Here is a 17,270-nt window from a genome sequence, read left to right on the forward strand (position 1 = left end):
GTTTTGGACCCTTTCTACTCAATTCAGTTGAAATCATTGTTTTGTTATGAGAATTCCCCAATCAAAAGTCTACTGAGGATATCGTTACGCAAATGTTTAAGATACTAAACTGAGTTCTTCCATCGGAATTAAGTTAACTACATGACTTTCCTGAAATTTTGTGAAGAAAACGCTTATCTTCACACAGATACCTTAATCTATTTATATATTGGAAAGGAACCGTTCGTTCTCTTGTCACCTCAGATTTGACAACCTTACGTGCAATGGCCTCAAAATTAAAGTCACCGGTTTCCTGGTTAAAGCGGGCAGTCAGGCCAATTTCTGTAGATTATTTTTTGAGTCAGTAAAAAAAACAATCACACAGTCAGTTCACATAAGGTGGGACAGCCCGCATATCTCACCAGTCGTCCCATCCTAGTCAGATGACTTTCGAGACCTGAGCCTCCATGTGCTCGCCCCGCTTTGAATTCGGAATACGGAATCGTCCATCCTCATGTAGGGGGCCAAAAATTCTTCGGACGATTCTTCTCTCGAACGCGGCCAAGAGTTCGCAATTTTTCTTGCTAAGAACCCAAGTTTCCGAGGAATACATGAGGACTGGCAAGATCATAGTCTTGTACAGTAAGAGCTTTGACCCTATGGTGAGACGTTTCGAGCGGAACAGTCTTTGTAAGCTGAAATAGGCTCTGTTGGCTGACAACAACCGTGCGCGGATTGCATCATCGTAGCTGTTATCGGTTGTGATTTTCGACCCTAGATAGGAGAAATTGTCAACGGTCTCAAAGTTGTATTCTCCTATCCTTATTCTTCTTCGTGTTTGCCCAGTGCGGTTTGATCTTGTTGACTGATTTGTCTTCGGTGCTGACATTGCCACCACATATTTGGTCTTGCCTTCATTGATGTGCAGCCCAAGATCTCGCGCCAATTGCCGCCTGCTCGAACTGGATGAAGGCAGTTTGTACGTCTCGGGCGGTTCTTCCCATGATGTCGATATCGTCAGCATAGGCCAGTAGTTGGGTGGACTTGAAGAGGATCGTACCTCTTGCATTTACCTCAGCATCACGGATCACTTTCTCGAGGGCCAGGTTAAAGAGGACGCATGATAGCGCATCCCCTTGTCGTAGACCGTTGTTGATGTCGAATGGTCTTGAGAGTGATCCTGCTGCTTTTATCTGGCCTCGCACATTGGTCAGGGTCAGCCTAGTCAGTCTTATTAATTTCGTCGGGATACCGAATTCTCTCATGGCCGTGTACAGTTTTACCCTGGCTATGCTATCATTGGCGGCTTTAAAGTCGATGAACAGATGGTGCAACTGTTGCCCATATTCCAACAGTTTTTCCATCGCTTGCCGCAGATGCCTCGCTGATAATGCCTCGTTGCCAATCGTCAGGCATTGATTCGCTGTCCCATACCTTGAGCACAAGTTGATGAACCACTTAGTGTAACTGGTCGCCTCCATATTCGGCTGTCATTCCATCGGCTCCTGGCGACTTATGATTTTTTAGCCGATGAATTGCACGGACTGTTTCTCCTAAACTTGGTGGTGGCAGTATTTGTCCGTCGACTTCAGTTGGCGGGACCTCCAACTCGCCGATGTTCTGGTTGTTCAGTAGTTCATCAAAGTACTCACCACATCACGCCAATATGCCCATTTTGTCGGAAATCAGATTTCCCTCTTTGTCTCGGTAGGATGAGCATCGAGGTGTATAAGGCTTCATCCTGATGACTTGTTTGTAAAACTTCCGCGCCTGGTCCGGTTGCTCCCTGTACTTTTCTAGTTCACAGACTTGTTGGTTTTCCCAGGCTTCCTTTTTCCGTCTGTAAAGTCGCTTCTCCGCTCGACGGAGTTCGTGATAAGTCTCTGCGCTTACCCGCGTTCTTTGAGAAAGCAACATTACTCGGTATGCGGCATTCTTCCGTTCCGTTGCTAGCTTACATTCATCCTCAAACCAGCCGACGAAACGGCTCCACGCTTCTTCTTTAGACTGCCGCAACAGCACCTGGTAAGGAACCAGAAACAGCTCTCCTGTAAGCGAGGTGGAATTGACTAACATTAACAATGGCGTTCACTTTACATTGACGACACCCCTTTTGGATCATCTTCCTCAGGCACCAGACTTCCTTCCGCTTATTGTGAGGATCATTCATCTAGAACGGTGCTCTTCATTCGGGGTTCCTTAGCTCATCATCCTGGAACAGATCCACACATTCAACTTTCTCATCCAGAGACAAGCACAAACTCAGAGAAACGAAAGCAGCCGCCGATCTTCTATATCCGAGCAACATATTTTACATTCCTATTGACCAGTATGACCACACTTCTAACATTGCTTCAGTCCTGAAATTTCTATGACACACATAACAAATGATTTTACTGTAACGCGAAATGTCAAAATTAATGATGCGCCTCAAGTTCCCAATCGAGCAAACATTCGACAGCATTTGAACAAAGCAAGTCGTACTTTAAAAATATTTCAGGCAATACCCCTTTCCTACGTATATAACAATGCACTGGGCAATCTTGCTGCCCCAGACCAGGGGAGATGGCATTCTGGCCCACGCCCAGGATAAACTACCTAATCCAGGGACGCGATATATTGCTCCAAGTCATGTGTAGGCGAAAAGTACATACTCACACAAAACACCATTCCAAAGGCCCAGAGATTAAGAGATAAACGCCTCACACATTAGTGAGACTGTCAACAAAGGGACAATTTAGACGCATACCATCTGTGAAAACGACCGGCTTCTTAGCAATGAACATCTGCAAAACTGCCAGCAAACCTATTGACTTCCCAGGGTTTCTGCAACATCGCGACGTTAGGACTATGCTCGCGCATGTCGGAGGTCATCATGGCACCGGCTCTAGGGCAATTCAACGGCAGGCCCTAGCCTCCTTGAGGCATAAATAGGGCACAACATCGACCGTAGCATACGCCTGGTCGAAATTCGCCGGAAAGAGGAACTGCGGGATGAATTCATATAGCCGCTCTGCGAGGAAAGGGCACACACGCGGTCTTTGACTTGCAATCAGCGACTGTATGGTTGAACCCCAGGCATCTCAAGCGCGCAAGGAGCATTGCATGTGATCGCTGAACCACTTAAGACGCTCAACAGATGTCAGTCAATTAACTGCAATACTGGCAGCTTCAGGAACCGATGTTAGCAAGGCGATTCTCTTTTATATATGATAGCTCTAGTTCAAGTTTTTGGTCCACAGCCTCTATTAGCTGATCTTTGGAGAACATTTCCACCATATTATTCTCGGAACACACTCACGCGTTTGGACGAACGTAACTGTTCTGGTAGCTTTACGTGAGTACCTGTCATTTAGACCTAACTCCATGCTCTCTTTAAGACATGAATTGATTTTGTAATAACAATCATAGCCCTGTTCAAGCAACCAACAGCGTTATCAAACTATACTGAATGGTTGGCTCGGCATTCATATTGGTGGTTGCAAGTCCTACCCAAACACAATCCGCCTTTGAGACCTGAAAGTCCTTTCTGCGCTTGAACGTAACCACAACTCCTACTAACGGGCCCATCGCTCATAACCGGGCTGAAAGTACGTAAACCAGGAATTTTCCTGAGAAATGGAAATTCACAGGTATTCCGGCTCCCATTATACCAGTATATTCATGGCCGAAGCCATTCAGATAAACCTCCGTGCAGCCTCGGGTCTTATCGTCTATATAAACCTCGGAGTATTCTCTACTGCATCATGACTAGCCAGACAACGTGAGTACGGTGCCCCCCGGTGCCACCCACTTGGTTTTGATTTGGTCGATAGGGTTGTTGCAACGCCCCCAACCCCAAGCCGCAAGACCCTATTTCTAACGATTTTCGGAAGGCAATTACTATCGAGACCCAAAGTTGCGGGGCCAACACCAAAAATAACAGAACCTTATAGTAAACTATTCAAAGAAAAGGGTTGAAAACTGACTTTGCGGGGTGTGATAGGATATGAAGTAAAGGAATACTTGTTTCATAAAGAAACTGAGGTGAAAAGCAGCTGACTTTAACTATTACTCCTGAAAGGTAGATACGCCTACACGTAAGCCTAACCGAGAACAACGTTAAGAGGTTAGAGAGGCAAAAGGACGCCTCTATTCGATTTTAAAACCGAGTTGGCAACTAAATTAGGTTACTTTCAAGAAGACCTTTATCCTGAAAGTTGTCATTTGGAGATCGACATTAAAAGCAATTTGTAAGGAACCAGAATGCTGGGGATGGGGTGGCTCTCCTTATTAATTACAATTTTTGAATGGCCAACATCGTTTACTCCCCTGCTTCACCCTTGTTCATCCTTAAATGTGCTGTAGTTTGCTGCCCCATATCAGGACTCAGCTTTCATGAAGCTTCCGTCCCTCTTGTTGATGTTGGTTTGTTCTCTACAATGGCGCTCCGACCCAGCTACGGCCTTTTTGAATTATTTTGGACCAAGGGAAACGGATGTACCCCCACTGCTGTGTTTGAGTCTCATAATGAAAGAAGTGTTAGAGGACGTTAACGGTCCTCACTTTTCCGTTGCATGGGCTTCACAGGGGAAATGGAAAATCTCTGGCGACTGCCCAATTGGAACTAAATGACAAATTACTACCAACACTCCCTTTTATGATTAGCATCAGGTCTGGGCCTGGGTAAGTTTCGTCTTCTGCCTGAGGATCCTGACGAGCTACTTGGAGGTGACGCTGCCAATTGGTTATGGGAATACCAGCAGCCCAGTGGAAGTTCTGCTTGCCCGAATCTTCGAGAAACCTTCAGAGAACTATTTTCTCAGGAGATTAAAAAGAGTGATTTCCCCTTTGTAGCAGCCTTCGCAAGAGAAGGAACTTGTTGAAGCTTTCCAAAGGGCTTCGGAACTGGAATTAATGCAGGACCTGTAGCAATGCTTCGTCAGAAAACCGCTTGATTGGATACACAAAAACAAAAACTAGGAGATCCTCCTCGCTATTGTCCGGTAGCCAGGAGGTTCACTTTCTGGTCCTCGAAACTTTCCGAACAGTTCAGTCAGCTTTCCATGAGATTGAAGTCCTTCAAGGATACTCCGAGAGGGGTTGGGCGCTTTCATCTCCATAGAATGTTGGAACAAACAACGCTAATGTGGGCACAAATATCAATGTAGAGTGGGAGTGCACTAGGTCGTGCCTTATAGTCCCCTAAGGACGAAGGAAGAATGAAGTTCAGGATGCGATCCACCCTAGATTTCTCTGCCCCGATTGTTACTCTGGGTTTGCAAATTTCTGGGCATTCGAGCCCCAAATTTTATTTTTGTTTTGTGTTTCGGATAGTCATCTTTGCCAACCGCAACACTTGCGAGCATTATACACCCGCGAGCAATGGTCGAGTTGTTTGGATGTCAGTTTATTGGCATTGTTACCTCGGGTTCGAATCCCAGTTCGTTATGGATATTTCTGTTCATCTTTGTGCTATTTCGCTTCTATAGGCTGATCATTTGTTAAAAATTACGTGTGATGATAACGAAAGTAAAACGTGGACTCAATGAGAAGATGGAGGGAAAGTGGAGTGGGAGGGACAACAGCCATGATACGTTTGGACGCCCAATATTCCACAAATAAGGAACAGGAGGCATACATATAGCCTCAAAGGATCAAATATCCTCTAACAGGTGTCGCCGGTAGGACCTGTCTAGGTCCTTTTTTTTCAGAAAATTGCCTTAAATTATCTTTTAAGATATCCCTTGGTTATCTATCTGTTTTTACTGAGGTATACCATATTCCATTTTAGAATTACGGGGAAAAAACTACAACTTCGTTTGCCCAAATGATGGAATGCAAAAAATCAACCCCTTCCCATTTCTGCGCAAGCTACTCATTTGAGTGATCTAAACATGCAAATATTCCAAACCTCAATTAGCCTACAAAAATGAATCCCACGTCAAGTAACCCGTTAGTGACTTAGAGACCAAACGGAACCTCAATAACTAACGAGACATAATTGTCGGTAATTTAAGCAAAGCAATCTTCCAATTGAGGACCACACCGTGCATCCAATATAGTTGAATTCTTTCAATCGCCTTTGAATCCATCCACTCACTGCTGCCTCTTTGTATCTATACATGCAAATTAACCCAAAAGAATCAGCACAACATCTTCGAGGATGTCTAAAGATTTTCTTATTTTCCAAACTCCCAACCATTCTCGAATGAACATTCCTCTCCTTCGCTAAGATTTCAGCCCCATTAGCTGTTCGAGTTGGGATTGACTCAATATGACTCGAGTAGCTTCTCCATTCATTCAACCAACTGACCGACTTGGCATTATTGTTATTCCTCTTCATTTGATGAGGAATTGTTTCGGATTTAAGATGGTCCCGGACAAAATAAAAATGAGGAATCTCTTGGTCGGGTGGGTTTGGCCTTCGTTTCAATTTGAAATTGTCGTGATCACAGTGCAAATTTGAACGCGCTCGTAATTGATGTGAGAAAGGATGTGAATTTCTGAATGGTTATTATTGGTGGTCTTGTTGGAACTATTGTTAGGGGGTCGAACTCTGGGACTTGCTTGTTAACAGCTTGAGAGCGTAGACAGATTTTAAGAACCTAAAGGGACCAAATATTCTGGACCATGTTTGTAGGGGAACCAAATGTGAACAAAGATTTGGGGTAAAGATTTTTCAGTCCCAGGTGTATTGTGGGTATATTTTCGTCCAACTCTCTGAAAGTATCCTTGAACCTAACCCCTCAGCTCCTCAGGGATGCAAAATCTAATCGACGAGGTGAATGGGGACCCGAGCACTTGGTTACAAACTGGTAACCCGAAAAATCGGGGTCCTGTGGAAACCCTGTTCACTTAAGGCCGAGCAGATGGACCGCATTGTAAGGGCACTATTCCCCGCGCAGCCCGTATGAGATGATGACGTCGCCGCGGAGAGCGCAGAGAATTATCCACTATTCTCTATAAAAGAGGTGGAACAGATAGTCTTCTCTGTGAAAAGCAAGAAGACGCCAGGACCCGATGGTATTTCAGCAGAGGTATACAAACTGGTATTCCAACACCAGTCAGACTTACTGTTCGTCGCATTCAACGCTTTCTTGAAAGAGGGCACTTTCCCTGCTCCTTGGAAGATGGCGAGGCTTGCACTGATCCACAAAGGAAAAGGCAACCCCGGGTTGCCATCTTCCTACCGCCCACTATGTATGTTTGACACTGCTGAAAAAATGCTCGAAAAGCTCATCAGAAGTAGACTCGCCGAAGCGATAAGCGCTGCCGAAGATTTATCTCCACGGCAGTTTGGTTTTAGAACAGAGAGATCTACATTTGATGCTGTCATGCAAGTCGTGGAGTGGAGGCACATAGCGGCCGAACTCGACGGGTGGTGCTCCTCGTAACACTTGACGTCAGAAACGCCTTTAATTCCGTAAGATGGAAAGATATTCTAGGCACAGTAGACAATAATTTCCACATGCCGAACTATCTCTTACGGATATTGGGGGACCATCTGAGGAATCGCTCCCTGTTCAATGAAACACTACAGGGTCAAAAGAGGATGGAGGTTACGTCGGGGGTAGCAGAGGAATCCATCGTAAGGCCGGACCTTTGGAACGCTACCTCTAATAGTCTATTTAAACTCGACATGTCAGAAGAGTCGCGTCTGGTCGGCCATGCAGATGATGTCGCGGCGCTTGTTGCTGTACGCACTGTCGAACAGGCGCAAAGCAGACTCGCCATATTGATGCGACGTGTAAGCGGATGGATGACTACTCATGGTTTCAACCTTGCACTGGAAAAAACCGAAGTGGTCATCCTGACTAAACAGAGAATTCCGACCCTGCGTCCCATATCGTTCGGCGAGTCTATAATCGAGTCAAAACGAGGGGTAAAGTACCTCGGGTTGACTCTTGACTCAAAGATAAGCTTTTTTGGGTAAATCAAAGCAGCAGCGAACAAGGCTGCAACTGGAGTTTCGGCGTTAAGTAGGCAAATGACAAACATTGGGTGTCCTACGTCTAGTACGCGTCGTCTCCTGATGAGTTCAACGCAGTCTCTCCTGCTCTACGGGGCAGAGGTATAGGCTGATGCCCTTAGCAAGGAGGTATATCGTAAACGTCTCGCGCAGGTACAGAAACGGGAAGCTTTGCCGGTGGCGTCTGCGTACCGCACTGTCTTTGAATCGGCCGTGATTGTGATCGCGGGAGTGACCCTCGTTGCTAAGGAGCGTCAGGCCATATACAAGCGCAAGGGAGGTGAGCCAAGGGGGTGGTTGCTCGTGAAGAACGGCAACGCACTCGAGACGAGTGGCAGCTCTTTTGGCAAAAGGAAACTAGAAGCAGATGGACTGCGCGGCTCATCGGCATCTTAGGGGCGTGGCTGAATAGGAAGCGTGGTGAGATTGACTATTTCCTTACTCAATTTTTAAGCGGGCATGGAAGTTTTCAGTTTTACCTGCACAAGATTGGAGAGGCGCGATCTCTGGATTGCGTGTTTTGCAATGGAGTGGTGGACGACGCCCACCACACTTTTTTTTTCTTGTGAAGGTGGGATGGGTTTCGTCAGCAGCTCATTTAACCACAGGGGATCTCTCTCCATACAACATTGTCGAAGAGATACTGAGGAGTGCTGCCAGGTGGAGCCGTGTTCCCCATTACGTTTGGGTCTTTCTCGTTGCAAAGATGATAGAGCTCGACCGCTTAAGGGGCCGGATCCCAGATGGTCCCTTGAAGTGACAGTTCCATTCCTTCTGTCCCCTCCTGTTGGTGAAAGGAATTCCCTGATTTGAAGGCTCCGCAAGGCGAGAGAGTTTAGGGACTAGCTAGAAGTAATGTGACAAACGGTTCCAGGCTAGCTCTCTGACGATGGGGAGGTGTTTAGTTGGTAGTCCGACGACGTACCGAACCGGGAGTCCAATATTGTGTGCGTAAATGCATTCACCTACCCTACCCCAAAAAAAAGGTAACCAAAGCGTCGTTGATGGAGGCTGCTTTATGGATGGGAAGAAAGAGAAACAGGGAGTAAAGAAGCATAGTGGAAGGTTCATCCGCAACAGTTGAAACTTTACCAGATCAGTTTCGGAACTGAACACAGATAGCACGTTTCGTATCATACACATTCCCGTCTGCTTTTCGGATCCTTAGTTCCTCCCATATATTAATCGCTTGCTAATTGAATCCTTCTGACTACTTTGTTGAAAGTGCCCCATAGCTACCTTAATTTTTTATTAAACATATTTCCTATAGCTACCCATATTAACCTCACGCCTGACACATGTGATGCCAACGCGAAGTCATTCTGGACAAAATTGGTTCTCAGCTGGAGGGTTGATCGGGGTCAACCATGATAGCCTATTGGAGGAGAGGTATTTTGAAGGTTTCCTTCATGCCCGGTCATTTGCTCCGTTATAGAAATTTCTTTGATAAGGCAAGTCCCAAGGGAGAGCTTGCTATGAAGTTCCAGTTTTTCCAACAGGGTATCAATTAATTCTAGGAACCAGAGGTGACATCAGGCCCTACTAGCCTCTCCCTTACTTTTCAAGCATACGCTTACAATACGCTCATGATTTTACTTTAAGGTGGAGAGGTGTCAATAGATGTCTTTCCTTTCTTCAGGTTTTTTATTTGATGTGGCTGGGTCTTTAAGTAGAAGCAGGCCTAACCTCCTTTGCCTGTTTTCTTTCCGCTCTTGTATGGGTGCTAAATTGGGAAAATATTTAGAATCAAGGCCTCTTATTTGCACTCTCTACTAGTACCATTTGTACTGCGAGCCCCCGATAAAAGACCGGGCCCGGGGGGAATCTCCCCTTTCCACTTCCCTCTCGTTCGTGTTGGCTACTATATCTGGAGGGTGTGGTCCTACTGGTAAGATGCGTTAAGTTCTATTTCATCGTAATATAAAATACCAGAAAAAACTGCTCCACTACCCTCGTTTCTTAGAGGCATTGCCCGTAAAATACTCCACCTTTCATTTGCTGATAAAACCTACTTTTCTTTAGGCTCCGTATACCAGTAGGCGTTCTCTAATGCGAATTGCTCCATTCGTAATGGCTTTGTAGGAAAAAATCTAGCTTTTTTTCCTTATCAGTATTTTATTCTCTAACTTGACGCCATGTTGTTCATAAAACTTTATCAATACTAATTTGTTAAATTAATTTTTAAACGATTCGCATCAGTTTAAATTCGGTGAATTTCATCACTCAATTATAAACACAGAATTTTGATAAGGCCTACAACACTATGTTTGCGATAATTAGTTAACGTTAGCGTTGGAACAAAATGCTTTTTGAAGAGATTGTGGAGTGGTTGATGTTGATTGTCTGGATTGAGGATCCGATTCAATTCGTGTGAATAGTTTTAGAAGGAACTAAAAGCGTTCTCCTTAGGTTTGATTCTGGTAGCATTTTCAAGGACAGGATTTGAAATGTGGTCACGAAACCCGACACTAAGAGCGTCCCTCAGCTCCAACCCAAACTCTTCTTTGCGATTTGCCTCTTACCGAGATATGGCATGTCAACCACACCTACACACCATCTTTTGCGGTTAGTTCGCCTAACGACTTCTTGAGATGCCCGCACTCCGTCTCTACTGTTCTGCGCCAAGTGCTCTTGGGACCCACTTTTCGACCATCTTGGGAGAGCGAATTCCCTACATGGCGTACTCATCAATAAAATTGTCGCCCCCCCCCTTAGTATTTGACCTATTCACTGCGACTTTCACTTTCCGATCACATCACGTCCGGGTGCCAAACCTTTACACTAGCCAAGTTCTCCGTTTGAAATAGTTTTATGTCATCGCCTCCGATGATAGGATGCAGGCAGGTGTTGACGAAGGTTTGAAATCATCGAGTGACAACTCCTCCATCAGCTGATGATACTCTCAATACCCGGCTGCTCAAATAGTAGTAGTTACACCTGCATAGATATTGGAAGGCCTCCCATCAGTTGGCAGGGCTTTCGGCTCCATTTTTTGCGAAGACCTTCCTCATTTTTCCTTATACTTGTTCATCGCCGCGTCACCGTAGGCTTTCCTAAGCATTTCGAGTTCCTCCGACTTTTTGTACTCAGTTCCATACAAAATTTAATTGCACATCCCTTTTCCATGTTATTCTTTAGGAGAGTGTACTAGGAAGTCCTGAACCCTGCCTCAACAACTGCAGGCGATTGGCACTAGTCTCGTTTCGAAACTTAAGTCCCCTGCCAACTTAATACAATCTCTAAAGCGACGCCACATGGTCAGACTACCACCGGGCAGGACCCAGGCCCAACGTGTTGTCAATTTTTCAAGCGGATCAGAGTGATAAGCTAAGTCGATTGGGAAGTACGTTTATTCTCTGCAGAGCAATTGCTTTAGGTATTGTCTATTAAGATGAACGATACGATCGAGAGGCTAATATAACCCTGCAGCATGCTTTCAGTAAGTGCGTCAAATCCGCTCAACGAACGGCATTTCACCGCTACTATAGAACAGCTCCAGGTTTTGACTATATAGCAAAAATGTCACGTCCTGTTTGCACCCAACCGGACCCAAGGCAACCAGTTAGAGGGTGGACTGAAGGCAATATCCACAAGTCCATAGCTACTGTGATGATTCATTTTATTGTAAAGTATATCCGACCCATGTGAAGACACATTCCTAACTACACGCAAATACTTTAGATAGTAATGCAGCTCAAAGCTATACCGCCAAATTGAAAACTCCTATTAACTAGGACTCTTCAAACTATAGAACTAGTCGCAATTACTAATTGCTTGGTCTGGCCTAAGATCCTTGGGTAGTACCATTGCTACATGCTGGACCAGGGCAATCAGGCCCGAGTCTGCAATGGAACCCATCTGAAGTGACTTTTACACGAAGCCTTACCAGAGGTTATCGGGGACCATGGGAATCGGGATGGCCCTCAGAAAGCTTCTGTTCCGGGAAAATTCCCGGGGGATATGCTCCCGGTTATTTGCAGTTGGCCCACCTGTGGGAATTTCATGGTGATTGTGTCCATATTGTTAACGGGACTCCTTGCGTGGAGTTGGGCTGTACAACTCCGATACCGTACCCCTTAGTTTCGGCAGAGGTATTAGATAAGCCTGGCATCCACTGGTATGAATGCTGAACACGCATTCAATATTAGCCAGAACCAGTCGCAGCTGGACTCCGACTGTCATCTCCAAATCAATGCATTTTTGAAGAGGAGTATGGGATTATGACTACAGAGTAAGTACTCATGCCAAACACCGAGGATCTTCATGCCCACCCTTAAATTGAACGATTTCTGCATTTAATATTTATTATTTATAAATCTACTGCTTCAAACCTTAATTGCGCTCCGATAGTTCTAATGATTTTTGACTAATATATCGACATCCATGGAGTAGAAACTGGTGTCCGGTCTAGAGTTGCATTGGTACAGAACTCCAGAGGTCCCAGTTTTGCGGTGAGTTCCATTCGATCTCCCTAACAGCTGCCTGACGTCCTGGTCTACCTCATCGCTCCATCTGAAGCAGGGTCTTCCACGTCTTCTTTTTCCACCACATATATTCCCCTTATAGACTTTTCGGGTTGGGTCACCCCCACCCATACGGATTAGGTGATTGGCTTATCGCAGAGCCGGAGTTTATGCACAATCAGATGGTTGTGGTGTCTGCGTACCCCTGAGTAACCTCAGGCCCCAAATACTATCTACTTTTTCTTACGGGAAAATAACATGTTCAGAATGATTTTGTCTAAATGTAAAATCAGGCCCATATTCGCCTGTCTTCCTTCTCAAATTTCGGCTGGATTTTTAAAAGTATAAAGGATTCCAATTTCGTCCTCCCTACTTGGCTATTTTTCCCTGCATTGAGAATATCTGTGGCACTTTTTTCCCTACATGATCTTCCATTAAAGTTTGTCATATAGAAGTTAACACACCTTCTGCAACTTTTTATAGAATGTTAGCCCTCTTAAGGATTTAAGGACTAATATAAGGATTAAGGAGCTGCTAAGTCCGCATTCACTTGGTTTCGGAGAGAACCATTTGGGAAAAAGTTTTCTTCTACTTTTTCTTCGATCCACAGAACCATAATTTTAGGCGAGTGACAGTTTGATGCAGGGCAGAGGCAATTCAAAAGATGCAGCTTCACGTTCATCCCAAGAGCAGCATGACCTAAAGCTAAGAGAATCCGGGGCTGGGGGAACATTAGGCGGAAAAATTGGGTTCGGGCTGAAAATTGAAAACGTTGCCCTCTTGCCCTTTTCTCATTGAAATTCGTATTCTGGGTGTCCAAGAAAATTACGCGCCTAGGAGAATCCCCCTCCCCATTCCCCTTATCAGGCTTATCGATATACCAAGAAATTATACTGAAAGTTAATTGATCAGAATGACCACTTTTCGTCGAGGCTCTACAACCCATTTAGCGCTTATTTAAGATGTCCTTCCTCCAATCATCTGGATCCATCGATTGCAATTTTCAGTTTAGAAATCCGAGCAGTGATGCGCTGTCTTTGTCAGCAGAATCTGGCCGCCGATTATAGTGTTCTCCCACCGATCGTCGTCCTTTTGTTCTGTTTTCTCTCTCTCTCTCTCTTTTGAACGTGGACAGCACACTGCAACTCCTGAAATTTAATTATTTTGGAGACTTCAGGCTCGTCAAATATTCGACAAAACTCGTGGTGGTATGTGATTCACTATTAGTCGTGCTATGTGATTAGTTCATATTATTCTTCTCAGGGACCCTCCTGTCGAAGGTATTGACCAGTTTTTCGGAAGTTTTTGTGGAGGTCCATATTTTACATCCGTAGCAGTATACTCCCAGTTTTGCTTTCCTGTGTGTGCAGGTGGCTTTTAAAATAGCTGAATTCAGCATTACATTTCCTCAACTCCATTTCCATCTTTCGTGATTTGTGCAGCTAAGTATATAAGTCCAAGTTGCATTCCCTAATTCTTATATTTTGACGATTTGGCTGGATTTAAGGAGCAGCGTGGCTGTCTACAGACAACTTTCGCTCAACCAGCACCGTATTGGTCAGTAGGAGTGCCAACCTATTTCCTTACTTATATCTGACGTTTGTGTCAAACGCGTCTGTCAGGCTACTGTTAACTCTGACTCTCTGTTCTGTTGTGTGTTCTGGAATTCCCAAGATATGCATTATTTTGTACAGTACATTTCAATCAATACTGTCATATCCCTGCTTGAAACCAACGAATAATGGACGTCGATGTTGTTTGATCGTCAGTAGCTGGTTTTCTAGTCCGAAAACCTCTTTGGTATTCCCCAATTGTCCTATCAAAATACAGTCGGCGGACCACTTCTATCTTATCTGAAACTAAAAAGAATCTGTGCCAACTTATTAAAACGTAAGTTTCCTTATCGCCCCCAGAAAACGATGCAGACCCTCCCTGACATTGGACGATGGCATAGGTCAGCTTTTAGGGATATCGAATTGGTGGACCTCGGGGCAAAACTGAGGTGTCTGGAGTTTCTTACTAAGGCAGGCCTAGAGCGGATACTGGTTATTGCGCCGTTGATGATAAAGTAGTTCCCGTATCACTACTGTCAAAGTGCCAACCAACCAACTGGGGCCACTTACAACGATTCTCAGCCGAAGTAGACTGTTATATTAGGCGATCCAAAGAAGAATATTGGAGATGGTGGGAGAATAAATAATCGATTGTCATTTTGAAGCAAAACCAGTAAGGGTGGGTTTGTAACTAAATCTGTATAGTTTCAACCAGAATATCTTCTGGTCATTTCGACTAGCTTTCACTTGCTGGGGTTCTTGAGGACTAGCTCTGTTGTCAAAATCCAGTCAAATGAGGCATTATCAGTTAGAAACAGTCCAATCTAATTAGTCCCTCCTGCGTCAAATATTGTACGACTACGGATATGAGTGACACCCAGAAAATGATTGCTATACTACCTTACAGTATCTTAGGGCGATTGATGACTAAATGACTAGCAGGGCGCAACATTCGATAATGACTAAATTTTAATGAATTTGAATATAAGATAGAGATAGTGCTTTGGTGAAGTTGGTTGAGCGCCAGCCTCTCCATTTCGTTGTTATTGGTTCGAATCCCGCTTGGTCATGGAACTATGTGTTCGTCTTTGTTCTATCACGCTTCTATTGGCTTATCACTCGCATTAGATGCTAGGGACACTGAAGCACAGTCTCATTGAAAGGGGGAGAAGGGAGAAATATATTCCACATAAGGTGAAGAGGATCTGTACAAAGTAAATCTGCTGACCAGAACTAGGATGAACATCCTTCTTAGATAGGTAGCCTGTGATGTGTTGTTTGCGATTATATAAAAAAGATGGAATAGTAAAATGGGTCCATTAATCGCTTGACGACTGGAACTACAATAGTCTTTTTCTTCTTAGACAAAGATACTTTTCAAAGGATCATATTGCGACTGAAATAGATTTAACTTTGATTCATCCAGTATATTAACTTAAAGTCTCTACATTAAGATGCTGAGCAATTTCCAACAACTCTTATCAGGAGTTTTTTTCTCCCCAAACGTAATTCCAAGAAAACACTTTTCAGGCCGCCCTGCCATACCAAAAAAACTACAAAAAAAAAAATGTTTAAATTTTTATAAAATGTTTTGAGATCCCATCATAATTATGAAATCTTCACTTTTCATTTCAACTTCTGACCAGAACAGGGTAACAATCGCCATCATCACCACTTCCTCCGACTTCACTGACTGACTCAAAGAAGCCCCGAAAGGTCAGTTGTTTATCAGATACAAGGGTAAGATCATCTGGATGAGAACATGAACAAAAATAATCAGTTGATGACAATTATTTTATAATGATCATGCATGACGTTTCCCTGTACAAGTAGCACTCCCTGAGTATGGCCAACAACCAACTAAGTGTCTGCACGGGTTAAAAGGGTCATCATCACTAAACAGATAATTTTTATGGCGCATTTAAATCGTTTTGTCACTTGATTTCGACGACAGATTTCACTGAAAAAATTGCCTCGAAGGACAATTACTAATTAGGCTTGGAGAAATAATTTGGTGTTCCACAGGAGAGCCATCGAGGGCCGCTGATAGTTTATCAGCAGCCACTTCTTCGTCTGCTTGATAGCTGGAGGGTTTTTTTTCCATAATTCTTCCTAAAAAGAAAATTCATAAATTGTCTGCAGTGATAGCAACAATAACGATGAGCTTAATGAATTGGGTAGTAATTGCAGCCACTACCGAAAATATTATAAATAATGCAATCATCCAGTGGAAGCCAAAAGGCAGTTGGATGAGAGATCGGGCAAGCGACAATGATAAAGTGACGGATTTCAATGTTAAGTGAAGATTATCGTTTTCTCTGATGTGGATTAATGATGGTCACCCGAAATCATAACAATTTTTTCGATATTTGGACAGAGAATAATAATGGTGATAACAGATTTCACTGGGTTTATTATTCTTTTCTGTATAAATTGGGAGCACTGTTAATTGGGCGTGATTGAAAGCGGCACGATCAGAGCGGACTGGGTGATAGTGGTGTTATTATATATTGTGTTTGGTACAATATTTTTGATAATTTCCAGCTTTTTTTCAAATAAGAGAAGCCTTCGTCTCTGACTGACGAAACAGAAGCAAAGATTAGCCTCCTGGGGTCAATCTACTTTTTATCACATCACGCATAGTGTCATACCACCAAGCATTTTTTAAGGATTGATTATTTTGTCTAACTTAGGCATATCAGATTTTGAAAATTCTCAGCCTTGTCTGAAAATATCTATAATCAACGAAGTATCTAATTAATAAATTTCATATTTTTCTCATTTCAGGCAAATGTTTCCTCAAATGAAATTTCGCGTGTCGGGACTAGATGCAAAGGCTAAATATATATTGTTATTAGATATAGTTGCGGCTGATGATTATCGGTATAAATTCCATAATAGGTAAGTTGATACCATTCGTATACTTTCATAATCATTTTCTTAATCTTAATCATCTTTCAATTTCCATAATCCTAATTATAAGGCGGTATCTTTTATGCCTTTTTTTGGCAAGACTATATATATGGACTGCAGACAGATAGTTTGGCCGCACACTGCCTGAGTTTGAAGACCTGTTAGACGATTTTGTTCACGACACAAGGGGACGAGGTCCAAAGGTGATAGCCGATGACTTTAGTGCGCGGGATATCGAGTGGGGCAACAAAGAGGCTAACGCAAGGGGGCGGTGCTTATTAGAAGCATTCGCCCAGTTGGATGTAGTTCTGGACAATGAAGGCGATGTAAACACTTATCGGAAAGGGGGAACTGGTTCAATTGTAGATCTGACTTTTGTCAGCCCTGCGTTAGCACATGACATATCCTGGT

General features: G+C 43.8%; 1 protein-coding gene across 6 annotated transcripts in view; it reads left to right on the forward strand.

Annotated features, from left to right (window-relative positions):
* The window catches only part of LOC119654449 (optomotor-blind protein), a 425,188-nt gene that overhangs the window by 176,723 nt on the left and 231,195 nt on the right, over positions 1-17,270 (forward strand). For all 6 annotated transcript variants that reach the window (XM_038059857.1, XM_038059855.1, XM_038059853.1 and 3 more), the window contains one exon: positions 16,734-16,847. In XM_038059857.1, coding sequence (XP_037915785.1) covers positions 16,734-16,847 — 114 coding nt within the window. The remainder of the gene's footprint in view (positions 1-16,733; positions 16,848-17,270) is intronic.

Source organism: Hermetia illucens, chromosome 4 (genome assembly GCF_905115235.1).
Source record: "Hermetia illucens chromosome 4, iHerIll2.2.curated.20191125, whole genome shotgun sequence".
Taxonomy (NCBI): domain Eukaryota; kingdom Metazoa; phylum Arthropoda; class Insecta; order Diptera; family Stratiomyidae; genus Hermetia; species Hermetia illucens.